At 38.0% G+C, this 25,900-nt stretch overlaps 2 protein-coding genes across 4 annotated transcripts; both read left to right on the top strand.

Moving 5' to 3' along the window:
- Window positions 1-439: 439 nt before the first annotated feature.
- LOC113118660 (transmembrane gamma-carboxyglutamic acid protein 4-like) lies at window positions 440-7,152 on the top strand. Of its 3 annotated transcripts, none has more exons than XM_026287996.1 (7): window positions 440-557; window positions 2,943-3,049; window positions 3,342-3,505; window positions 3,786-3,813; window positions 4,407-4,545; window positions 4,647-4,832; window positions 6,798-7,152. In XM_026287996.1, the coding sequence occupies exons 2-7, from the start codon at window positions 2,953-2,955 to the stop codon at window positions 6,823-6,825; spliced, it is 642 nt and encodes a 213-aa protein (XP_026143781.1). In that variant the 5' UTR covers window positions 440-557; window positions 2,943-2,952; the 3' UTR covers window positions 6,826-7,152. The 3 variants fall into 3 exon arrangements, with proteins under 3 accessions (XP_026143781.1, XP_026143780.1, XP_026143782.1); XM_026287995.1 differs by lacking the exon at window positions 440-557 and adding an exon at window positions 2,308-2,527; XM_026287997.1 differs by lacking the exon at window positions 440-557 and adding an exon at window positions 2,626-2,644.
- Window positions 7,153-9,264: 2,112 nt separating this feature from the next.
- On the top strand, window positions 9,265-24,487 carry LOC113118658 (glutamine and serine-rich protein 1-like). Its single transcript, XM_026287993.1, has 13 exons — window positions 9,265-9,683; window positions 11,813-11,916; window positions 12,000-12,155; window positions 12,940-16,422; window positions 16,630-16,886; window positions 18,354-18,470; window positions 18,576-18,709; window positions 19,497-19,717; window positions 20,618-20,755; window positions 20,856-20,953; window positions 22,032-22,178; window positions 22,322-22,417; window positions 23,498-24,487. Exons 1-13 carry the CDS (start codon window positions 9,598-9,600, stop codon window positions 23,636-23,638), a joined length of 5,178 nt encoding a protein of 1,725 aa, XP_026143778.1. The 5' UTR covers window positions 9,265-9,597; the 3' UTR covers window positions 23,639-24,487.
- Window positions 24,488-25,900: the final 1,413 nt, after the last annotated feature.

Below are 25,900 nucleotides of genomic sequence, written 5' to 3'. Positions count from 1 at the left end.
TACACAATATTATATCTATCACTCATTCATATTATCACAGAAATACTGGGATGAAAGTCAGATATAAACATTGACGTCTATGGTTGCGATCAAAATAGAGCAAATCGCCTTTTGAAAGTAACTGGCACTTCAAATAATGTTTGATTTTGTCGATTACATCGTTTCTCCAGTATGTGAAGACAAGTGACTGTTAAAAAATGTATTGTCACTGAATCATTTATTCAAGAGATTCATTTTGTTGATTTTGTCTGTAATTGATAGAACAGTAGTTAGACAGAAAGTGAAGTTGGATAGCTTTAAAATAGATACTAGTAGGTTTCGGATTAAATGTTAAAACAGCTTGCCATAGTATGCTGCTGCAACAGAGTCCAGACCCCTGCTGAAATAATGCAGTCTATTACTGTTCAATTAGCACCAGTCTCCAGGAGGAGCAAAAATACATCACTGCTGTTAAACTGGGGACTTTTCCTGGCTGGAGATCATCTGGGTGAGGCAGAGGAGGAGTTGCTTTCCCCAGAAAGCATAGATATGAGGCAATCAGGTTATAAAGTGATGAGGTTTGTCTGTGCTGTTTGATATGTTCAAGATTTTTATACAAATGTAATTATTTTTTGCGGTCTCCATGGAGCATAAAGTAATCTTATCAGCTGCATGGTAATGCACTGAGAGCCTTGTTAATGTTTCATAGATGACATGAACATACATGTGGTTCTGGTAGATGTTTTTTTTATATATAGTTAAAGACGTGCTTCTGTACATTTAACAATGCTCTTGGGAATTGTCTGGACCAGAAATAACTGAGGTTAATTACAAGCATGCAGTCTGTAATCATACACTGGACTCCTCAAGGGTCAGAGACAGTGCTTTAGTCTCCAGTTTACAGTCTGAATTTTAAATGTCTGAAGACTGGAAATTGTTATTTTTCTCAGTGTACATAAGTTTTTTATTTTTGTGCTAGTGGTGTTCTCTACTGGTGTTGACTGTAAATAAATGCATACATACATACGTACATATTTATTTATGTAATTGAGCTAGTTGAAAAATAATAACATAGCCAAACTAAACTAAAATAACTACAAATAACTCAAATTGACAAATAGTAAACGTCAAATTAAAATGAAAACCAAAAATACATTAAAAAACAATCATTTAAAAGTTGGTCAAAAGTTGTTTTCAGGAAATGATTAATGGTTAAATGTTGCTTATCACATTTTTTTAAAAATATATTTTGTGTTACTATTTCCATTTCGTTTTAGAGAATGTTTTGATTCACATGATTATGAAAATTAAATTAAACATTTGCTCATTTGCTGTGGACAGCAAGTTTTCATTGCCATCTAGTGGTTCCTGAAAGTGACATCCACCTGTGGCTGGATAAAAAGAAACAATAAAAAACCAATATAAGAAATAAAAAGATAAGAAAAAAAAAGAAAATTATTTACTCAGACTCAAGCTATTCCAATCCTGTATGAATTTCTTTCTTCCGCAGAACACAAAATAATATATATTTATAATTGTCTTGTTCCTTAATTGCAAATATGAAATTTGGTTAACAAACTAAAAGGTTAATGTGCCCGAGATCCTTGTCTCTTTTGCTTTTATAAAATATAGGCTAATGATGTCTTCATAGTGGTGGAAACATATTTACTAAAGTTAAAATAAAAATTGCATTTACATTTAGATTTGGTCATTAAGCAGTCGCTTTTATCCAAAGTGACTTACAAATGAGAACAATGGAAGACAATTCCATAAACAACAAAAGTGCAATGATACACAAGTGCTATAACCAGTCTCAGTTAGCTTAACAGTTAACACAGTACACGTAGCAAGGGCTTTTAAATAATATAATAAATAAAAAGAAAACAGATAGAATAGAAAAAAAATAGAGCTAAAGTTAGAGGGTCAAATAAAGATGAAAATTAAAAATCAAGAAAATAAAATTAAAATCAAAACTTCAGCATTACAAAAATGGCAAACATCACGAATGTGAGCTTGTTTAGCACTGACAGGATAGATATGAAATGTTAAAGTAAACCTCATTTACCTCTGTAATAGAGTATATATGAAAGCAACCATGCAGTTTTTTGTGGGAATAAATTAAGAATCATACGAATGATAATATTCTTTGACGTGTTTTTTTTTTTTTTTTTTTTCAGTTACATAAATGTGAAAATTTTGAGAATTCGCTGACAACGTCTGAGCCAGTAGGCGTTCTGCGCGAACGTCATGTAACGTAATAAATATTCATGAGCTAATCCTTCGCCATAGTATGTGTCGGTGAACTCGGGATTTGTTCTCGATTGATTACTCAGGTCTGAGCAGGTGTTTCCCAGTTCAGCCTTTTTTTTTTTTTTGTCCTTTTTTGTGTGTGTGTTCGTGTGTTGTAAACGGAAACTGTAACGTTAATTTCCTGAAACACAACGAGTTACATTTCGTCCAAACCATGAATGTCTTCAGGTGCTCATTGGAAATGTATTAAAGTCGAACGCTTGCGTTATTCTCTGGAATTATAAACTAACGCTGAAAGGTAAGTAGTTACTTTTATAGCTTCCTTCACATTCTTTCGATTTCGACCATTAAAGCTGAGGCCTTTTTCATATTCAGATCCAACTGGAATTTCAGCTTCTGAACTAACACAATATGGGTGTGTGTCTTTCCCTTACGAAAATTAACCATGTTGTTTTATTATAGTAAAACTGTAGTAAACTTTTTTTTTTTTTTTTTTTTTTTTGGGCATATTGAATAAGTTTGTATAACCACAGTTTTACTTCAAATGCCATGGTTAAACTATGATTACCGCTGCAAAACCAGTCAATATTTGTAAACTATAGTAACCAGTGTTTTTATTATAATTTATTTTTATTTTTTTGTAGTAACACCATGGTTAATTTTCCTAAGCTTTGTAGTATTAAGTCCCGATTTTTGTCTTTTTTTCCCTGCAGTTGACCAGAAATGCTGATATTTGTCCTCCTGTTGTGTCACTTCACTTTATGTGGACACTGTGTGTGTGTTAGAAAAACCCTACAAACACCAGATCAAGACAGTAAAGGTGTGCAATGCTTTTAAACATTACCATTTAGTTTTTCAACAAAATAATGACCGCATATACTCTAATTAAAATCCTAGCATGATCTAAGATAGGATAAGATATGATATGTTTAGGTTTATGAGACTAAGCCTATTATAAAGTGACGATAATGATATCCATAACTTCATTTCAGTATATTTTTCTGCATAAGTTCAGATTAACTTTATATCTCTATCAAAGTCGGTTTCAATATATGTAACATTACTTTTGATTATTGCATGACACTGTGTTTTATTTGACACATTCTGTGTAGTGTTTGTTGTGGACCAGGAGGCCAACACATTTTTAGGACGTCGCCTGTTGTTGAACCGCTTCGACTTTGAGATCCTGACCCCAGGTAATCTAGAACGAGAGTGCTACGAGGAGGTGTGCAGTTACGAGGAGGCTCGGGAAGTCTTTGAGAATATCCCTGATACAGCTGAGTAATCCCACTATTGTTATTCTTGGCTAATTAATTTTATTCATTACACATGCTGTGACAAGCACTCCTAGTTAAACGACATTGTCATGTGTACGTGCCCATGGGTTGGATTTGGGCAGACAGCTCATTTTTAGGCAGTACAAATAAAGATGATGATTAAAACGTGATGCCAGAGTGTGTTTGGAGTGACACACTCCCTTCACATTAACAAACACCCATTTGTTATTTTCATACCGGACATGATTTTTAATTTGCATTAAATTTTTGATTTGACAGGATGACTTTTGGAAGAAATATAAAAAGGGTGAGTTTTTGTCATGCATACACCCCTTAACAGAAATTGCAAAAAACGAAACCCTGAAATCTTTTCATCTTCTCAGTCAAGTGTTTATCTGTTCTGAAAGAAACCAGTTCATCCAGAGTTCTTTGCATGTTATTTTAATTTTCCCAGTTCACTAAAGTTCCACTTCTTTTTAAACCACTTCTTCATTCATTCTTCATTGCTTTCCGTATATGTGCAATCCTTCACATGTACGCTGCCAGTAAAATGTTTGGAATTAAGATTATTTGAATGTTTCTAAAAAGAAGACTCTTAAGCTTAAACCAAGATTGCATTGTATTTAATCAAAAATACAGCAAGAATAGGTATATTGTGAAACATTATATAAAATGACTTTATATTTTGTAACTTATTCATGTAATGCTAAGCTAAATTTACATTACTCCAGTCTTCAGCGTCACAGGATCCTTTTGACCAGTAGTGTATGTAATAACTTCCATTATTTCAAAGAATTCATGCACAAAGCACTGTCATATATAAACAAATAATAATGTCATCAAATAAAATATGCATTTTATTATTAGATTTTTGATAGCTATGTCCATCTGTATTTGTAGATCAGGGTGAATCCCAATCAAAAGTTGATGTGACAGCACTGCTGGTGGGCATCATCACAGCTGGAGTCTTTATTGTTATAGTTGGCCTCCTGATCTGGTACTTCTGCCAGGGGAGGAATAAAGACTATGGCTTCCGAGGGTAAGGCTTTACAATAACACATTATCTGTGTTGAGAATTATGCTAAGAGTTTGTCATTATCTGTAGAGACTGATTGCAATGTTTTTGCTTTTTAAATTAAGTTCATTCCGACGTCGATCCAACCGAAGCAATGCCTCAGTGATCATCCGGAGACTGGAGGAGGTCTCTCTGCACCCTATTCCTCACACAGACACCGATGCCAGCCCAGATGCTCACGGTTTACCTTCTTATGAACAAGCCATCGCCATCAATGGACCACATGATGCCCCACCTCCGCCGTATCCTGGGTACCAACACACCTTTTCAATTATTATATACCTGAAGTCTTTCTCATTATTATTATTATGCCATTTAGTTGCATATGACCAACAATTTGACGTTTCTTCACAGTTATCTGTTTCTAAATGCTTAAGGAAAAAAAAATCTAATTTACTGAGACTTTGCTCGTCCTCAGGTCACCCAAGATGCAGATGAGTTTGATTCTTCATCAGATTTGGAGAAGTGTAGCTTTATGTCACTCCCTCACCTATGGATCTTCTGCAGTGAATGGGTGCCGTCAGAGTGAGAGACCAAACAGCTGATTAAAATCATCACAAGTAGTGGAGGATGTCCATCCATTGTTGTTCTTTTCCACCAAAATCTACCAACATATTTGTTTAGAACTATTTTGGACTGTAAACAGTTCTTGATCAGTACAGATTTCTCTCTTGATCCAGAAGAGGTACTTTTTGACTGGAGAAAGCAATATTATGGATAGAGGATTTGTATTTTTTGAAGTTTAAATCTTAAGACATTAATTGATGGACTGGAGTGGTTTGAACTACTTGTGATGATTTTAATCAGCTGTTTGGACTCCCATTCTGACGGCACCCATTCACTGCAGAACATCCATTGGTGAGCAAGTAATTGAAAGCTACACTACTACAAATCTGATGAAGAAACAAACTCCTCTGCATCTTGGATGGACTGAGAGAGAGTAAAAGTTCAGAAAACTGATGAATGTTGCTGCCTGTTTTAAAATATGTGACCCTGGAGCACAAAATCATTCTTAAGTCGCTGGGGTATATTTGTAGTAATAGCCAAAAATACATTGTATGTGTCAAAATTACAGATTTTTATTTCATGCCAAAAATCATTAGGATGTTAAAGGGTTGGTTCACCCAAAAATGAAAATCATGTCATTAATAACTCATGTCGTTCCAAACCAGTAAGATCTCCGTTCATCTTTGGAACACAGTTTAAAATATTTTAGATTTAGTCCGAGAGCTCTCAGTCCCTCCATTGAAGCTGTGTGTACGGTCTACTGTCCATGTCCAGAAAGGTAAGAAAAACATCATCAAAGTAGTCCATGTGACATCAGAGGGAAAATACATTTTGGTCCAAAAATAGCAAAAACTACGACTTTATCCAGCATTGTCTTCTCTTCTGTGTCTATTGTGAGAGAGTTTAAAACAACGCAATTTGTCATATCCGGTTCACGGACGAATCACTCGATGTAACCGGATCTTTTTGAACCAGTTCATCAAATCGAACTGAATCGTTTTAAACAGTTCGCGTCTCCAATACGCATTAATCCACAAATAACTTAAGCTGTGAACTTCTTTTTTAATGTGGCTGACACTTCCTCTAAGTTCAAACAAACCAATATCCCGGAGTAATTCATGTACTCAAACAGTACACTGACTGAACTGCTGTGAAGAGAGAACTGAAGATGAACACCGAGCTGAGCCAGATAATGGCTCGTTCAGAAAGCTCTCGGACTAAATCTAAAATATCTTAAACTCTGTTCTGAAGATAAATGGAGGTCTTACTGGTTTGGAACGACATGACGGTGAATTATTAATAACATAATCATGATTTTGGGGTGAACTATCCCTTTAAGTAAAGATCATGTTCCATGAAGATATTTTGTAAATCTCCTACCGTAGATGCACCAAAACTTAATTTTTGGTTAGTAATATGCATTGCTAAGAACTTCATCTGGACAATTTTAAAGGTGATTTCTCAATATTTAGATATTTTTGCACCCTCAGATTCCAGATTTTCAAATAGTTGCATCTCTGCCAAATATTGTCCTCATAACAAACCAGACATCAATGGAAAGCTCATTTATTCAGATGATGTATAAATCTCTATTTCGACTGGTTTTATGGTCCAGGGTCACATATATTATACACAACCAACGATCTATTGTGTAATTCTTGTTAAAATGGTTACATATCTAATTCCTCACATCTAATATCTGTCCACAGTTCCAGGCCAGGCAGCATCCGACGATAACCATATCATCATTTTCCGAACTGAATCCGGATGGACTAAACCACTTTTTCTTGACTATGAACTGAAAATGTGTTAAACCAAAGGCATTTGGATTTATTACACTGGAATAAACCACTAATATTAAGCTGCATTGCAGCGTTTGGTCTTATTAGGAAATAATTATAATCACTGAACATTTCTAGATAGTGTAGATAGTTAGAGCTACCTAGAAAGATAACCTTTAAACCTAATCGCCATTTTTATTCTTTCAAGTGTTTATTTAAAACTATAACCAGTTTTATATTAATAACTGTTACAATAAAAGACAGATCATAGTGTTTTATATAATATGGTGTGCTTTTATGAAGGGCAAATCATTTTATCCTTTTTCAGTATGCTATAGTCCATTGTAACGATCTAGTAGGATGTGACTTAGATTTGTGTAGTTACTGGATCAGTATTTGGTGTACATTCTGTGATCAGCTCACCAAAAACCAGATTACCTCCTCTAACGTCATGACACTTCTGTCAGGCTGTGTTGTTTGCACTTTACCTTCTGCATGTAGATAAACCAATTCTGTTACTTTCGTCTTCTTTAGGGATTTCAGTTCATTCTACTGGCATGAACATCAGCTTTAAAGTGTTTTTTCCCAAGCGGCTGGAACTGTACAGGTTTCTGAAGCATCTCTTGATGCCTTTTAAATGGTAATGGCTGGGCTCTAGTGTTATCATCATAGGGTTATTAATAGACTTTATAATAAACTTTCTAATTTGTCTGAATATTTTTGTATATTAGTGTTGTCTTGTTACATTTTGGTGGATGATGAGAATGCTTGGCGTAATTATCTCTAAAGCCGTTACACCGAAATAACTTTTAGGTACAATGATGATTCAATTTCAAGTGGTATGGAGAGTCAGATATTGTTTATTAATGTTAAGCAGGTTAATGTGTGTTAGGAAAGTTTTGGTTAACTTACATTTTACATTTTAGAATAAGGAGCACTTATTCAGTATTAACTATGACTTTTCCTTCAGTAAATTCCTAATGTGCTTCTTATTAATAATAAGTAAAGTAGTGGTTAAATTTAGGTTTTCGGGTAGAATTAAGGATGTAGAATAAGGTCGTGTAGAATGAGGTATTAATTATCTGCTTAATTACTACTAATAAATGGCTAATATTCTAGTAATATGCATGCTAGTTAGTTAGTTAAGACTAAAATAAAGTATTACTCTTACATAAGTCTTACTTAAAATCCCAAGCAAGTGTGTGTACAGTAGTTTTCAATCTTGATATGTTTCAAGATTCTTTGATGCATTTATTTAAAATATTAATGTTTTGAAATATTACAACAGTTTTTACAGTCACTTTTGATCAAGCAGGCATGCTTACTACATGTAAGTACTAATTTCTTTCTCTCTTTTTTTTAAATACATTTTACCCAAAACTTTTGAATCGTAGAGTATCAGTTTCACAAAAATATTAAAACGCAACATCTTCGACATTGATGTTTCTTGAGCAGCTAATCCTCATATTAGAATGATTTCTGAAGGATCGTGTGACTGTAGACTTGAGTAATTATGCTAAAAATACAGCTCTGATATAGAAACATAATACATTTTGCAATATATTCAGATCTAAAATAGTTGCTTTAAAGTTGTAATAATTACAGTTTTTTATCAAGTAAATGATGAGCATAATACTCTTTAGCCACACTTAAAAATATGAATGTCAATTACACAAATTTTCAAACATTTATTTTACAGGAGATATGGCACAAGTGTACTTTTCAAGCATGACAAAGATGTTTAGTTTTGAAATGACTAGATGATGCACTTAACCAGGTACAGTCAAAAATATTGTGACGGTTTGTGGTTGTCTGTGGTTCTCAGACTTTGTCAGATTGTAGACCACTTCAATATTGAACAAAAACTGTGGACCACATCAAACCATCAGTCATCAGTCTCAGAAAATAAATAAAAAACAATCATACTATTGTTTATACCCTACCCTCATAAGCTTGTTTATGCATCCTGTGAATAGATGTTTCATGTACAACTAAATGCTGCATTATATAGTTTTTACTGTATTTGCTAATCCGCATGAAACCCACTGTATTAGAAAACCTGTCTGAACTTGAAGGAAACTGTCTTAAAAGTTAGTTCTAAGACACAAATATAAAATTAATTTGATATTTTATTAGCTAATTCCATGGCATTAAGATGTTTGCGTGCATGTCTGAGGTTCACAGTTCTCTACATCTCAGAAGAATAAAAAAAGTTAATATATTGGCCAAGAAATAATAACCTGTATAAGAACGAATGGAGAAGTCTTTCATTATAATAACGGTTTATGATTACACTGTAAATGTGTATTTTGGGTTAAGATTATGGAGAGGGAGATGGTATAATAATTTTATTAATTTAGTAAAAGTCTTCACAGGGATGCATGCTGCGCGCGCGCGCTCGTGTTTGTGTGAAGAGAGAGAGAAAGCAAACGAGTAAGAGACAGAGGAGGGGGGAGAAAAGCAAAAAAAAACTTTGCACATCTAAAGTTTGTCGGAAGTTAATGTTAGGGAGAAAACGCCAATATGGGGACTTGAGGCAGCAGCGCTTCTGTCTCTGTGTGATTCTGTTTTGGGGCCACGAGCAGCTAGTATCGCCCTGAACCACAGCACAAATCATCCGTCTGGAGCACCGCAGGACACACGGCGTTTGAGGAATATGTGATTTTCTCACGCTCGGTTGAATGTGTAGCTGTATCGGGGGACGCGCGTCATTCCCGATCCAAGGCGGATGATGGAGAGGAATTACCCGAGCCCCAGCTTCACAGAGACGGGCAGCGCGGCGGCGCAGAGCGCGGGCTGGGCCTACAAACCCAGGTACGAGAGGGCGGGTCGCCTCCCGAAGAAAACTCCGGTGATGGAGGCCTAGCGAAAAACACACACATACACACACACCTAAAAGTGTCAAGACGCATGCAAAGCTAGTTTTAAAGGAGTTAATGCGTTTATAGCTGCAGTCTCTCGCGTAGTTACACACCGTGATGATGTTTGCTCATCTACTCAAATCACTGATCACCTTTAAAACCGCACTGCACTTAAACATTAATGCATTCTTATTCATGTAGGTGTATGTGTTGCCTATGAATCATCCAAAAGTGCTGGATAAGGACTGTGTCAGCTTGTTGGCGCATATATAAACTTGTTCAGCAGTCAGAGTGTCTTTGCGGACATCGAGGAGGTTTGTAAACAATTGATCGATCAGTGTTGCAGAAGGGCCACGTGTCTGCAACTTTACACAAAGTGTCTCATTTAGTTAAGTCTTTCACTGGTTTTCCTTAAAGGTCCACACTTGTGGCATTAGTGCATCGTGTTTAAATGCATAAATTGCCAGTTTTTTAGCATGCAGCGATGTCAAATGTAGTAATTTAGAATTATTTATTCAGTAGAGCATATTAACATTGCATTTAAGTGCAACAGCTTTTAAGACAGTGCATGTGTCTGATTGTGGACAGGTAACAGACTTATGGTAGACACGTTATAACTGACCCACTTGGATTGCTGGGCAACATTATTTTTGGAAATTCCCATGAAGTGTGCACTGCATAGGGCCTTTCACAAGTCCTAATAATGCACATTGTGGTCATCTGTATTTTTCATGCCTGAATCTTTCTAATACGTCATAACGCATAACATGACACTGCAGCCTGGAAACTATTAAAAGATTAAAATGTAGTGTATTGTAACTATTGTTGTGATTATGATGTCTTATTAGCTGTGTTATAATGCATTAGGAATGCATTTATAATGCAGCTCGTTATGATGTTATATAAACCTGCTAGTATTGTGTGTTTTAAGCACCAGGTGGTTTGCCGGTCCGAACAAGGGATGGTTAGTTTATTACACTGTATTAGTATGCAAATAATTGCACAGGTAGTTCTGTTCACTCATTTGCAAAAATCAGAGTTCCCATATTTTAGCTTAGGGTTTTTGAATGCTTTGGTTGAAATTTACATTGACACCAAATTGAAGAAATCAGTCGTGTTAATTTACTTTTATAGCTAGGGAGCAGGAATGAGAATTTGTAATGTACCATAAGAAAAAAAAAAAAAATATATATATATATAAGAAGGAATAAACAAAGAATTTATAACACCGTAACAAATGGACACACATTTAAGTTCCAGTATGTTGAGGTTCATTAGGTTGTTCAGCATTCATAGTGGGACTTTTAGTCTGTTTTGTACTGGTAGTTGCAATCAGGCTGCGTTTAAAAAAAATAATAATAATAATTTTATTAAAATGATCACTGTCACTAAAAGTTTAATAATTTGTTGGCTCTGCTACTAACTGAAATAGAGAAGCTACTAGCTGATGGATATTCACTCTGTTAGTTTATACAATATGCATCCACACTGAAACCATCAAAAACAGCCAGGAAACAAACCCAAAGGAATCTCCCCAGCTGTGACATTTACTTACACAGATGTTTATTTGGAAAAAATATATAGTGCAGGAGATGTGGCATTGCTAAAATCATAACAGACAAACTAACCAACTAAAATAGTTTCCATATGTTTCCTCTGACATCTGTCTATTGTCTTTGTAGTTCATTTTTCTCATTGGCTATGAAGTATAGCCTACATATTACATTTAAAATGTTGATATGTTATGACAGAAAACTTGTATAAATATGCACATACAACTAACCAATCTATGCAAATATTACTAGCCTATTACATACACTTCTACTACCAAACAAGTCTGCATCACAGGGAACTTGTGTAATATCTGCTATGTCATGTCTGAAATAGTTTGTTTTTGTTATACAGAATAGTTTAGAGTTATGCAAATGTTTGGCGTAAACACTTCTAGAATGTTATGTGCGAAGATACTGTATGAAAATTTAATCCTAACTGAATGTTAAGGATCTTTGCGTGAGCTCAAGTTTGTGTTGGATTTTTAAAAGTACAAAAAATATCTAAAGGTGACTTTTTTTTGCTTTATAGTTCTAGTTATGGTTCTACACAGTTGGACTCTGAGCTCCTCCAACGGCAGACCTTTGCCTCTAGTCACCAGCCTACGTTTACCACCACCACCCACCATCCCACAGGTGAGCAACAGATTCAGGCTGGAACGAGGTATAGCTAGTGCTTAAAGTCATTGACAGTCTGTTGTCTGATATCTCTCTGCTAGGAGTGTTTGACTCAAATCAGCACAGCACAGCCAGTAGCAACACTACTGAATCATCGGTCATGAATTTCCTCTCCGGTATTGAATCTAGAAGCCTTCAGGCTGGACCTGCTGGCTCGACTCTTCTCCCTTCATTTAGAAGTCCATCCTGGCAAACTGGTAAATATACATTAGGTCTGTTATTTAGAGAAACCACTGATGTTTTTTTCTGCACCATCTTATCAGCGATAATTGCCAGGGTTATATGAAATAAACTAGCTGATGGAAGGAAAAAAATTAAATCTGGTTTTGTTTCCCCTATATCCCATGTATTAATAGATCATCATTTAGTATTTCATGAACATTTTCCACCCTCCTTTATTTTTTAAGGCTCTTTCATAAACTCCTTTATTGCATGTGAAATTAATTAAGCACATTGCTGCATTATCACATAGGTTGCAGTTTTGTTGTTGTGTCCATTGTAGTTTGCACTGTTTCATCCTCTAATAACAAACTTTGCATTACAGCGTGACAAGTTCACAAAACCATTCTGACTGAAATGCATCACTAAAACTGTTATAGTCCGATAGAAAGAATCGGGTTTGTTATTTTCTCTAACTCTTTGCATTAGATCTTCTGGTGTTTAATAATAATATCATCAATCCTGTGTTCTCATTTTCATCTCACTGTAATTCGCCATGTTTCCAAACACTGAAACAGCTGAATGAATAGGTACAGAATGAGACATTTTTGGAGCTTTAGAATTTCAATAGATGGATTGTTTGGGTTTAAATGGGAAAGTTATGGTTTAAATGGCACAATTAACTCTTCCTCATTATATGAGCCCCTTAATTGTCGTGGCATCAGAAAGTGACATTTTAATGCAATAGAAAATTGGTTTCGAGATGACGTGCAATTTAAATGCCACTTGCAGTATGTCAAACCTAAATTTTTTCTGCTGTAGGTGCAAACTCTTCAACAGAACTATATCTCACCGGAGCCCTGCATCCTTCAGGAACGTTCCCGACGCCTTCTGCGCTCACATCCTACCAGCACCCTAGTGCCTTTCCTAGCAGAAGTTTCACCACTACATCAGCATCTGCAGTTCAGGACAGCACTTTCAGCTCTTCAAATGGTCTGCTATCCCCTAACGACCCTCTGCTGCAGCTCAAATCCCCCCAGTACACTGTGCCAACTGCACTTGCTTTTGGTGGTACGTCTCTAGGGGCTGGCTTGCCACCCCAGTCCTCCACCTATCGCTCAGCACAAGAGTCAGCCCCTCACCTCCTCCAGCCTCAGTTCAGCCTGCTGTCCGCATCCTTGGGCAGCACCCAGCAAGCCCCTCAGCCTTACGGTGGCCCGATTTTCTCAGGCTCCATTGAACGAGCACTTCAGCGTGAATGTAGTGTGATCAAGCACCACCAGCGGCCTTCTAGCACCCAGCCAGTTCAGGAGCAGCTGGCTAGCGGTGATCAGCACTCCTTACAGGGTTACCTGCATGACGAGAGTGATGTTTCATATCAACAGGACCCTTCCCCGCACACACCCTTACCCTGCAGTCCTGTGGGCGACCCTTCGCCCCTAAACAGCACCACACAACAGAAGACAGCTTCTCAGGCAGCACTGCAGCAAACTCAGGCCTACGTTTCTTCGGCCCCCTCCCCTGGGTTTTGCAGCTCATCTGGAGTAAAGGTTAAAGACGGTTCTTCCAAAATAGTTCAACATCCCAGTGAGAACACAGACACTCAAGCCCAGGCAAGCTCTCCAGGCATGCAGCCGCAGAGCTACTCCTCCCCAGCCCAGAAACAAAGCTCAGTGATCGCTAGCCAGTCACAACCGTACACATCCACGCAGCTTCCAGGCCTGGTCTCCGTTAGTGCCTCGCACTCTTATATCACATGTCAAAGCCTGTTGAGCAACCTCAGCCAAACACGAGCCTTCTCGTCTAGCTTGCCTGAGAAGCTTCCTTCAATTTACAAGACTTTCCCATCATTTGCTAGTCAATCTGAAGCTGAGACATCTGTGAGCCAGTCTCTTATTTATTCCTCGAGTCAGCCACAGGATTTGCCGCCTGCAGGTAACAGGGAAGGGTATGAGACACAGGTGCAAACTCTTTGCATGGGAAGTCCTTCTCAAAGTTATTCTTCCAGCCACCCTCAGGGCCTGCCAACCATTAGTTTCTATACCCAGGGGCTGGTATCTGCAAGCATACCTTCGCAGAACTATGTGTCAAGTCAATCCCTGACCCCCATCCCTTCCTTCTCACCCAGTCGTGCCAGAAGTTTATCATCCACTAACCCAGGACAAGACTATATCTTAATGCAGTCTCCACCTGGTTTCAAGACAGACAGCGCTCTTTTACAGCAGAAGTACTTGTCATCTGTCCAGTCATCAAGCTCCTCCCCTGCCACTCACACCCAAGCCTTACCAAACAGCCAGCCCTCAGTCGAGTTAAAACCACATCAGCAAGATGAACGAATGTTTCTTTCCTCAAAAGAGGGCTCTGAAGAGCTTCCTCTTGAGGATGTGCAGGCATTACAGAAAGGCTCTATGTTGACCTCCTCTCAAACCCTTTCAGCCAATGAAGTCGGAGCACAGAGCAGCACAAAAGATGATGTTTATGTAGTTTCGAAAATGGAAGACAGGCACAACACCCAAAGTGTAATTCGTAGTAACTCCAGAACAGAGGAGCAGATCCTTACACATTTGGAAACCTCGAAGGAGCTCACTACCAGTGCCAATACTCCCTCCGACGCCAAGAGTAACCCTTTGTTGATGCACTCCACCCATGCACCCTTGAGTGCAGACCAGCTGAAACAGCACACTCTACTTCTGAAAGGCTCCAGTTCTCAGCAGCAGAACCTTCAGGGTCAGATTATCAGAGTTCAACCGACAGATCCCAGACACCTGTCTGAGGACCAAACACAGTTCATTAGAGTTCCCAGTGCCCAATTTCTCCTTGATCCCGCTCACATGATTGTTCTGCAACAGCCTGTACTCACCTCAGGCCAGAATCAGACCAAGCAGACTATGTACATGCAGTCCGTACCAGTCCAGTATCTCCAAATGAACAGCGACACTGTTAATTTGACAGTTAATGGGCGTCAGAACCAGCAAGTTGTCTCTCACCAAGTGCCCAACTCAACAGAGTCCAGTAAACAGGACCCAACACAAAAAGACAACTTCAACCAGTTAAATCCTCATGACGCAAAGCAGAACTTTACTCTCAGTTCTGTATGCTTTCCTGACTCGATGCTGTTGGCAGATGACAGGAACATCCTGTCAAATGTGGATGACATCCTTGCTGCTACCGCAGCCGCCTGTGGCGTCACACCACAGGACTTTGTCAAATCCACGTCATCGGATGCCAACTTGTCATTGGTAGCCAACCCTGTAGTTTCCAAGTGCAATTTTCAATCAGCTGAGAACAGACTCGATAGTTTCCCATCTCAGCATATGATAATCACTAATTCGCAAGCCATGACTATAATTGGTGCTCAAACGACATACTCCAAAGATGAAACGGAGGGACACCAAGTGTTTACGCTCTCAAACTCTAATAACCAACCTGACATGAGAAACAACTCTGCACAAGAAATATCTGACAAAGTAGCAAACATTAATGAGAAAAATAATGTCTCACCCAAAGGACATTTTGTAAACTCTAGCCATGGCTCTGTTTTGAATGCTAATGGACAAGTTATTAGTAATACGACCTCCTCTGACTTTCAGTTGTCTGGCCAGGAGCAAAGTCAGCCAGGAAATCAAAATACTGAAAAGACATCAAATAATATAAGCCAGACGAAGGGATTGAACAGCTTTAAAACCGATGATAATCCAAGTGGACATCCTACAGATGGCCTTCCAAAAAAACGACCCAGATCAAAGGGTTCTTCAAAGCAATCTGTTGAAGATGAAAATGGTCAACCCAAATCTCAGAAGAAAAGCACACAAGTTAAGCGTCAGAATTCACGCACCAGTGAGGCAAGTTCAACTTCCACCTCGGACGTCTCAAATGAAAGCTACCAGCAGCAGGAGAGAATGCGTCAGAAGTTACGAGAGGTTGAAGAAAAACAGCCAGAGGTTAAAACTGGATTCTTGGGCTCCTTCCTGGACTTTCTTAAATCTGGATCCAGACAAAACCTATCATCTCCACCGATACGGTCGCCCAATCGCACCAGAAAGCCTTCAGCCTCCAAGAGACCTCCTAATCCATTACTTATTCCTTTTAAACCTCCCCCTCCTTCAACCCCATTGATATCTCCAGATCCTCAAAGTGTCATTTCTACAAAACGACTTGATGAAGAGCTCCAGAGGAACCTGGAAACACTGCCGTCATTTTCCTCCGATGAAGACGATTCAGTGGGGAAAAACCAAGATCTTCAAAAGAGCATCACCTCTGCACTGTCATCTTTAGACGAGCCCTCAGACAAAAAGCAGAAGTTGGGTATGGAAGCTCCCTTTATGTTGACCTTTTCTTTCATGATTCATTATGAACATGTCTAAATCATCATATTATAATATGTAGAAAAGCTTCAAGAACTGTAAAAACTGGAAAAGGCATGTTGCTTAATATTTGATTTTGTAAATCAGTGACATTTTGGTTTTATGATAACCCTAGTTCATCTTCTCCTGTTTCAACATAAAACATCAGGTGACAATACAAAGCAACTTCAGACCTCCAGCACACAGCCTACTGATGCCAAGCCACAGGACCAACAGGCGGTTGTACAGAAGATGTCTGCGGAGGAGTTACTAAAGGATGTGCCTCCAGACAAGCTAGCTGTTCAACTGAACTCAGTTGCTATCGAGGGCCTGATGGATGAGGAGCTGTCAGATAGTGGAGCGGAGGGCATGTACCGGGAGCGTGACGAGTTTGTCGTAAGGAATGAGGATATTGAACGGCTGGAGGTATGCTGGGACTTTTATTAACCTGTTTAAGGCAACATTTCAAGTCAACAACATGCATTTTTAAACAATTCTGATATGGAACAACCACTTGGATGATCCAGTCTAATTAAATATGCCATCTAGTTACGCTTTTTAGCGTGCATATATGACTAGCACATTGACTGTTTATTAGTACTTATAAAGCACATATTAATGCCTTGTTCTGCATAGCAATATTTTATATGCCTTAATCACACCTTATATGTAAGGGATAACCCCTGACAGGCTGATCCGGAGCGGAGGAGTCTTGTGTCATCCTGAAGTAGGGGTGCACGATAAAAATTGGCCGATAATTTATGCGCATCTCGTCAGTAAAGCCGGTTCTCTAATCAGCGGTAAATACCATCCGGTACGTGATTTTACATAGTGCAGCTGTTACTACACAGAGCCGTTGTTAACTGACAAGCTGCGCAATCCACGTTTATTATCAGCATTATCGGCCGATATTTATCGTGCACCCCTACCCTGAAGGGGGGTATTCTGCAATAACAACCGGCTGGATGTACATTATCCCACTTATTAGATGGCTACTTGCCACATAAGTAAATAATTAGACAGAAAATATTAATTTGAGTTGAAATATCTGAACGAAAGCTTCCACGAAGATAGCAGTTGTGAGCAAGAGGCAAGTTCAAACTAGACGGTAATTTAAGGGGAAACAGTGTAGGCAAACCACGTATTATACATTTCCCCACATACATATTTAAGGAAATAAAAGATTTAAGACAAAAATGTTTTAAAATCTTACCAGTTTGTTAGTTATCTTATAATCCATTACAGCATACAAAAAAAATTTAGCAAAATGGCAGGGCCTGTGTTTATATGAAACAAGAGTGAGTCTGCGATACCAGGACGGCATAATTAAATAATTGTACACCTTTTTTAATTGATTTTTAATATTTTATTAGCTAAACAAACACATAGCTTCCACCAAGAAATAATAGTTCGAGCAAGAGTACAGCGCCAACTGCTGTTACCTGGATGAGCCTGTGTTATTAGCTTTTACCGGTTGTTATCCAGGAATAACATACCTCAGAATGTCACGACTGACCAATCAGAATCAAGTATTCCACAGAGCCGTGTAATAACTCAACTTAACATCTACCTTATTGACTATTAATGAACAGCAAATTAGGCATTTATTGAGGCAAGAGTTGTAGTCAATAGTGAATTGGTACCTAAAATAAAGTGTGACCAATAATTCATAAAATGAATTCATGTTGAGTCTCAATTGTTGAAATTACATTATGTGACCATGGATCATTGTTATGTGATCATTTGTGGCTGAGCGGGTATTGACGTTTTTCACCTCCTGTCAGTTATCTGAGACATAGGGCAGACTGTCTTTTATTTTGGATGCCATTAATTGCGATTAATCGTTTTACAGCACTGGCTTAAACCTTTGATGTGTTGTGTTTTTGTGTGTAGATCACATTGAAGGCAGGGGTCGAACCTCCAGCCATCTGGAAGGTGCAGAAAGCCCTGCTACAGAAGTTCGTACCGGAGCTCAGGGACAGGAAGCGAGTCTTCTTTGCCACCAACAGTGTAAGTGCCAATACATAACAGTAGTTAATGTGACATCATAGTGTGTTTCCAATGGATATCTTAAAACGCCATGAACAACAGGCAGTGTCTTATTCTCTTTTACAGTATTTGGGGTACTTTGGTGATGCTAAGTCCATGTACAGGAGAGTACATGTCAAATTTCTCGACACTGTCAACAAGCGGGAGTATGTTCGAGTCTGCAGCAGGAAACCACGATGCAAGCCCATGCATTCAGTGAGGTACAGACCGTATGTGTCTTACTACATTAGTATTAATTTAGCTAATGAAGAAAATGCTTGTACTTGCAGTGAAATGTCATTACCAATATGACTTAAAGTCACCCTGAGATGAAAATCCACCTCAACTGTTTTCTAAATGTGCATTACAGATCTTACTTTCAATAGTTCATCCATGCACTTTCATTTTTAACATTTCTTGTCCTTGTAATGTGTAATGAAAATGTAATTACTGGATCTGTAAACGTCAGACTTCTCTCTGGTGATATATGCAGGTTTTTTCCAATCATTTAGTCACTTAAGCTCCTCCCCTGCAAGAACGCATTCAGTCCGTTCACACGCACTCTCTTAATGCGATCATAATGAGACTTTGGCAATTTTGCGATTAAACTTTACCTGATGTAACTACAATACTTCAATCTAAATAATGCGCTCAAGTTCATAATCGCAGCAACATACTCGTATGAGGTGGTGTTCACCTAAATGTAAAACTGAACCACATGCAGATGAGTTTTTGCTATTCTTTACTAAAATGTCAAGCTGAGCCACAGCCCTCTATTGTGCAATCCCACCCAGCCAAATATTTTTCCATGGAACATCAATCTCCTGCCAGTGTGTTTGAAATCTTCAACATCAGACTGATCCCACACATTACTCTGCTCCAAACAGCTAGCACGAACTTCACAGTATTTCACTTTCCATCAGAACCGCTCCCTTGTTGACTACGCTATTGATGATCTGCATGTTATACTCCATAAATAACATTCATTTATTTATTTGTTGTTCCCAGAGGATCTCAGACCAAAGCTCTTCTGGCCCAACGATTCACTGCGGCGTCTGTGTCGGACTCTCCCACGCCGAAAACATCACAACAGAGAGCTCTGTCCAAACCCAGACACAAGCAGCTCAAAGCCAAGGCTGAACCGCCGCCTAAAAAGAGAAAGAAATGGAAAGAGGAGTTCACGACATCTCCCTCCGACTCCTCACCGGAGGCTGTGAGCGAGGATGACGGTGAGACACGTGACAGCAGGGGAAGTATGACCTTGTTGTGTTCAAATGTGGATCTGTGAACATCAGTGATGGGGAAAAGTGATCCAGTTAGTTCACTGAAGGATTGACTGATGTGAAGCACATAAACTCCACAGACTAAGGACAGCTGCTGGATAAAGCTGCGTCAATGCAACAAGAACAAAGCAAAAATATATTTTGCAAAGTGTGATCTAAAATGTCAATAAATATAATTAAATATAAATTACAATATGTCTAGTTAATGTTATAGCACTAGTTGTGTGTACCAAGAATTTTATGAAATGCATAGAAAATTCTACTATTTTAAAATAACCATACATTTAGTTCTAGCATCATACAAATCTCAAATGTATGTATTTATTTATTTTCTTTGTGCATCTTCAAATTAGAATTGTTTTGAATATTTCAGGCTGTAGTGGCTAATATTTTCTTATTCCATATTTTCGAATGTCTATCTGGTTCAGGGTTATCATTAGCTAAAACTATTAAAACATTTTTATTAATTAATATAAAAGTTTAGAAGTTTTATACAGTCATTTGTGCTATATATATATATATATATATATATATATATATATATATATATATATATATATATTTATATATATATATAAGATGAAAAATGTAGTTGAAGCACAAATTAAAAGAAAAAGAAAAGATAAATATAAATAAATTAAACCTAAAAAATAATTGACAAAAACTAATAAAGACTAAAGCACATAACAAATTGACAAAAAAATTAACTAAAAATGGAAACTGAAAGTACAATAGTATATAAATAATACTGAATAACACTTGTCTGGTTGCACCATCATTTCTCATGAGTGTGTTGCTATTGTTCTACACTCATCCTTTGTCCAATCCCATAAATCCTTATCTTAGAGTTTACGCCTCCGGTTCCGTTCGCCTCACGTTTCCTGAACACCAGAACGATGAAGGAGACCTTTAAGAGCTTCGTAGAGCTGCTGATCAGCTTAGCCCTGGACGCGGACGTCATGAACGCACTAGAGCGAGAGAACGGTGAGAAGTCAGGGATCAAACGGTCTGATTTGTAACGGGAGTGTTAATGAGTGGCTGGTGGTGAAGCTGACCTGTGTGTCTGCTCTGCTCCTGCGTTCAGACGAGCTGCTGCTTCCTCACATGAAGAGGGTGGAGGGAATGATCACAGACAACAGGCGCAGGCTGCTGCCCAAACTGCGCATGGGTCAGATCTTCAAAGTGAGTCACGAGGCACCATTTTCCATTTCGCCATCACTGTATCACAGACCTGCTTCTGTTCACAATAATAATCACATTTAACACGCTGACTAATAGCTCAGTCAGAATAAAACTTTTGTATTGTTCGGGTTGAATTAAAGGAAAATATTAACTTAACCTCAGTCCATCCGAGATGTACATGAGTTTGTTTCTTCATCGGAACAGATTTTCTGAATTTCAGCATTCCATCACTTGTTCATCAACGGATGCTCTGCAGTGAATGGGTGCCGTCAGAATAAGAGTCCAAACAGCTGATAAAAGCATCACAATAATCCACAAGTAATCCACACCACTCCAATCCATCAGTTAATGATTGTAAACTGTTTGTAAGAAGCAAATACATCAAGACGTTTTAACTTAAAACTGTTGCTTTCACCTTTAATATTGTCCTCAATCCATAATGATATGTTCTCCCGTTCATACATTTTTATCAGAAGCAACAGTTCAAAGTTAAAATGATGGATTTGTCTCATACAAACATGCAGCTTTTCATTTCACAAGACTGTTAATTGATAGACTGGAATCTTGTGGATTATTGAGATGTTTTGATCAGCTTTGAGGACTCTCTTTCTGACGGCACCCATTCACTGCAGGGCATCCATTGGTGAGTAATGATGCAATGCAGAATGTCTCCAAATCTGATGAAGAAACAAACTCTTCTGCTTCTTGGATGGCCTGAGAGGGTGTACATTTTCAGCAGATTTTCATTTTTAGGTAAACCAACTAGCTGACGAGTAATTAAGACCAACAAGCTGTTGGTTTTGAAAATATGTACTTTGAAATCCTTACTAGAAATTTTAAAACGTCAAATACACACTCAGTCCTGCTAGTTAGTTGATCATTTTCTCTGACACAACCAGTGAAAGAAAGCATGCACACAAACTTTGTTAAAAATACATTTGATGCACAAACATTTTTGTAGGCTTACATAGAAATGTGTACTGTACATTCAAACTTGATGAAAACAAGACTGTGCATGTAAACACAGTCACTGTTGATTTCAGGAAGTGTTTTTAATGCACGTTATTTTGTCCGTCAGAATGCATTAGACAGTTTCCCTGAGCTGTCCGTGGTGACCGAGCTGAAAACAGACTGTGAGACTCCCGTTTTTAAAGTGAGGTTAAGTGGGAGGGCTTACAACAGGAAAACCATGAAGCCCTCAAAATCACCCTGCAAACTTCCTCTGGTGAGTACTGCAGTGTTTCTAACACCAGATATCAGCTAGTTCAAATGTTTGACCACTAGGAGGTATACCATACTAGCTTTTAGGTCGCTGTACTCTAGATATACAGTTAAAGTCTTTATTTATTCATTTTCCACTCTTATCAGGAATACACAGTGGATCAGCAGAAAACAAAGTGGTTTTCCCTGTATCACTCTCTACAACACTACAAGTATCACACATATCTGATGTGTATGGAGGAGGTGAGGCATTAGTGTGTGTGTGTGTGTGTGTGTGTGTGTGTGTGAATGAGCTTTTGGATGGATAACCAATCTACTAGTCCTTGAAGACGAGCTCTAGGAATCTTTGAAAGCATCTTGTTTTGACTAGCATTGCTCATATCAGTGTCAGCTCTGACGTGTCTGGTTTTATCCTCAGTGGTAAAATCCTCCACCTCACGCTGTTTGCGTAGTCAAGATAAGACCCAAGCGTTTGCCTAGTGCGTGAAATAATGACTTGAAGCACTCCCTGAGATTTTAAATTAATATTTCACAAAAAAAACAACACATTTGCATATTCACTGTTCTCTGTTGTTTAATGGTCCAATGGTAAACAGATTAAATGTAGTTTATTTTATTATTTCTTCAATCTTTCATATTATTTTGCAATTAGTTTGTCATGTGAACATTTCATCTCATATTGCTTCTGCTGAAAACAACAAAACAGAAGACCTCTTTTAGGGTCTTCATTAGTTTTATTATTACTTATTACTTATTATTACTTAACTGTAATAAAAAAAAGACAAATTAAAGACAAATATAGTACTGGTTTTAATTACAGTTGTACTGCAAATAAAAAAAATAGTAAAAAATTATAACCTTCAGCACTTGAGCTGTTATCATTGTTAAATTTTCAAACTTTTATTTTTGCCGAATGTTGGTGAAATTTTTCTGTCCACGGAAATGTTTGAAATTATTTAAATGTAAGTGAACCCAACACTTATATACAATAATATATTACTCTTAATTCGTTTTTTATTTTATAATCGCACTAAAGTTTACTGCATTTTCTGAATCGTATCAATTAATTGTGCTGCCCAATTTATTTATTTGTAATTTTACATTTGAATTAATTAATTATAAGCCTTTCATCAACTAACGTTCCTTCACGTCCAGCTGTGGTGCTCATATGGGAGATTCGGGTTTGAATCTGATTGCTACTATCGAATAACAAACACAGGACACCCTAGAAAGTTCATTTCTCTCATTAGAAAATGTAAAAATGTAGTTTGTGTTTACAGTACGGTTGTACTATGTTTCGTCAGTGTGTTTCTCGCTCATCAGATTCGGTTGTTGAAGTCGCGAGGTAAAGATCTGGGGCAGGAGGAGACGGTTCAGACATGCATGGGCAACAGGACATGGGTCGAGGGCCTGTTCGATCGCTTCGGGGAGCTTCTGACACAGGTGCAGCAGGCCTGCCTTTGAACAGAAGCCTAGATTCTGCTGATAGAGAAGCATATATGGGAATGAGCATGCATAAACCTGATGAACCTGCACTGTTGAGGACAGACTTCAGTACCAAGAGACAAATGGAAAGAAATAGACCAAACGGCTGCCTTTTTCTGTCATGCACAGAGACAGTGGACTGTGGTTTTACATGAAAGCCGCTTTAGCTGTAGTTGAGTGTTGTCTGTACCCAATCAAGGTCTGCGTTCTTTCCTCTTATCAATAAGGACCAGGATTGATCTGTTATGTGATACACGTGTCTTGCTGAGAACCAGAACCTTTGGTTCAAGAGAATAATATCAGTCTGTGATTATGGTTTGGAGGGCTAGGTGATTATAAAAATAAAATTACACATTGATATACATGTAAAACATCTGAATGCCAAATTTATATAGGTTATGTTTTGTTTGTCAGAGGAATCTCATGATGTAATCTAGAACACTTAGCCGATGTGCTTTTCAAACTCTGTTGGTTAAAACAGAGTTGGTGCAATTCTAATAACGCTTTTCTGATATTATGTTGTAATAAAAAGCATTTTTTCCTGAGGTAAAAATCTCTTTATACTCTTGTCTCTTTTTTTTTTTTGCTCAAAACATTTATTTTATCTCACAGATAGATGTATTTTTCACAGAAGGAAATATTGTGCTCATATGTCATATGCACATCGTGTACAACCTAAAGGAAGTTCCTTATTTGGTGACTGTGCGAGTTCAGAACGAATACTGTGCCGACAGCATTGGATTCGTTTTCCGCTTTTCAGGTGTAGCTGTGTTACACACTACTATGTTTTTGCTGACATGTGAAAATAAATTTCCTATTAAATGAGAATTTTGAGTGAGTACTTCATTTATTAATGATCATCTTTTGGTGTCTGAAAACTGGTTTCATTTTAAAGCTCTTTAGTACATTTTCATAGCAGTTTTGTCACATAATGGTTTATAAAATGAATACGATCCCTTTTCTCATTAGTGTGCGTTACATCATTACGTGAGGGAGTGAGTCATTAAAAGGGATCATTAAAAGGGATCATATGATGTTGCTAAAAAGAACATTATTTGGTGTAATGCAGTCTGTTTAAGTGGTTTAAGGTTCAAAAAAACAGAACATGGTCGTGACAAGATAAAACCAATAAAACCCATTACAAACAAGGCATTTGTTGCATCCAGTGGGGACATATTTACTGATTATAATGACTTATACTGTCTTTTTACAAAGTGCGTTGTGTATTGCATTTGTGATCAGAGAAACGACAAACAAGCGCTGCTCTACACTGCTCAAACTCACGTTTCAATCATCAGTGGCACATTCTTTAAATATGTAAACGTACTTACCGGCTGTGAGTCAGAAGCACCAGACTGTCCTTACAAAGTTTGAACCGCCCCACTTTATAGAAACAGTCTTTGTGCCGCAGAAGGGGCATTATGCAAATCTTCCCACATCGTGATGTAGAGATGTGGGATCGTTTAAACGAGCCGTTTTAGCGGGTGTGGTCGACTGTTAACTTTTATAAAGAATATCTCTTTTGATTTGAGACTTTAGTGTTTGCAACTTTACAGATCTTCATTATGCACCAAGAGCTTGTAGCACTCCAAAGAGAAAAGAAAAATGGAAATCGAATCATATGACACCTTGAAATGTTCACTGGTTTGTTTACACATGAATAAAAGGGGCTTAATGAAACATTTAGTCATTGAATCATTTACTAAACCGATTTTGTTTATAAATGTGTATCATTCTTGGTGCATTCTTGGTGCATTCTTGGGGGAAGTCGTGGCCTAATAGTTAGAGGGTTGGACTCCCAATCGAAGGGTTGTGGGTTCTAGTCTCGGGCTGGATGGAATTGTGGGTGGGGGGAGTGCATGTACAGTTCTCTCTCCACCTTCAATACCACGACTTAGGTGCCCTTGAGCAAGGCATCGAACCCCCAACTGCTCCCCCGGCGCCGCAGCATAAATGGCTGCCCACTGCTCCGGGTGTGTGCTCACATTGTGTATGTGTGTGTGTGTGTTCACTGCTCGGATGGGTTAAATGCAGAGCACAAATTCTGAGTATGGGTCAACCATACTTGGCTGAATGTCACTTCACTTTCTTGAAAGAACCACTGTTAGAGTGTCTTGCTTTCATTGTTGTGTAGGCCTATAAGCAGTTATTCGACAATGGTTTGAGACACAGCAATGCATTGGGGAAAATAACAGTGTTCTTGTTTAGCTGATATAAACTACATTCACCATTTCAATGTTC

This window comes from Carassius auratus, chromosome 18 (assembly GCF_003368295.1).
Source record: "Carassius auratus strain Wakin chromosome 18, ASM336829v1, whole genome shotgun sequence".
In the NCBI taxonomy this organism is placed as follows: domain Eukaryota; kingdom Metazoa; phylum Chordata; class Actinopteri; order Cypriniformes; family Cyprinidae; genus Carassius; species Carassius auratus.
This window is presented reverse-complemented; position numbering and strand designations above follow the sequence as displayed.

What these genes read in the sequence shown, in the direction of transcription:
- LOC113118660 (XM_026287996.1), top strand. Translation starts at nt 2,953, where the DNA reads ATGCTGATATTTGTCCTCCTGTTGTGTCACTTCACTTTATGTGGACAC. An exon ending in AAAGACTATGGCTTCCGAGG is followed by an intron (nt 4,546 to 4,646) that starts GTAAGGCTTTAC and finishes TTTTAAATTAAG; the next exon opens with TTCATTCCGACGTCGATCCA. An exon ending in CCACCTCCGCCGTATCCTGG is followed by an intron (nt 4,833 to 6,797) that starts GTACCAACACAC and finishes ATCTGTCCACAG; the next exon opens with TTCCAGGCCAGGCAGCATCC.
- LOC113118658 (XM_026287993.1), top strand. Translation starts at nt 9,598, where the DNA reads ATGATGGAGAGGAATTACCCGAGCCCCAGCTTCACAGAGACGGGCAGC. An exon ending in CACCACCCACCATCCCACAG is followed by an intron (nt 11,917 to 11,999) that starts GTGAGCAACAGA and finishes TCTCTCTGCTAG; the next exon opens with GAGTGTTTGACTCAAATCAG. An exon ending in CGCACTAGAGCGAGAGAACG is followed by an intron (nt 20,756 to 20,855) that starts GTGAGAAGTCAG and finishes TCCTGCGTTCAG; the next exon opens with ACGAGCTGCTGCTTCCTCAC.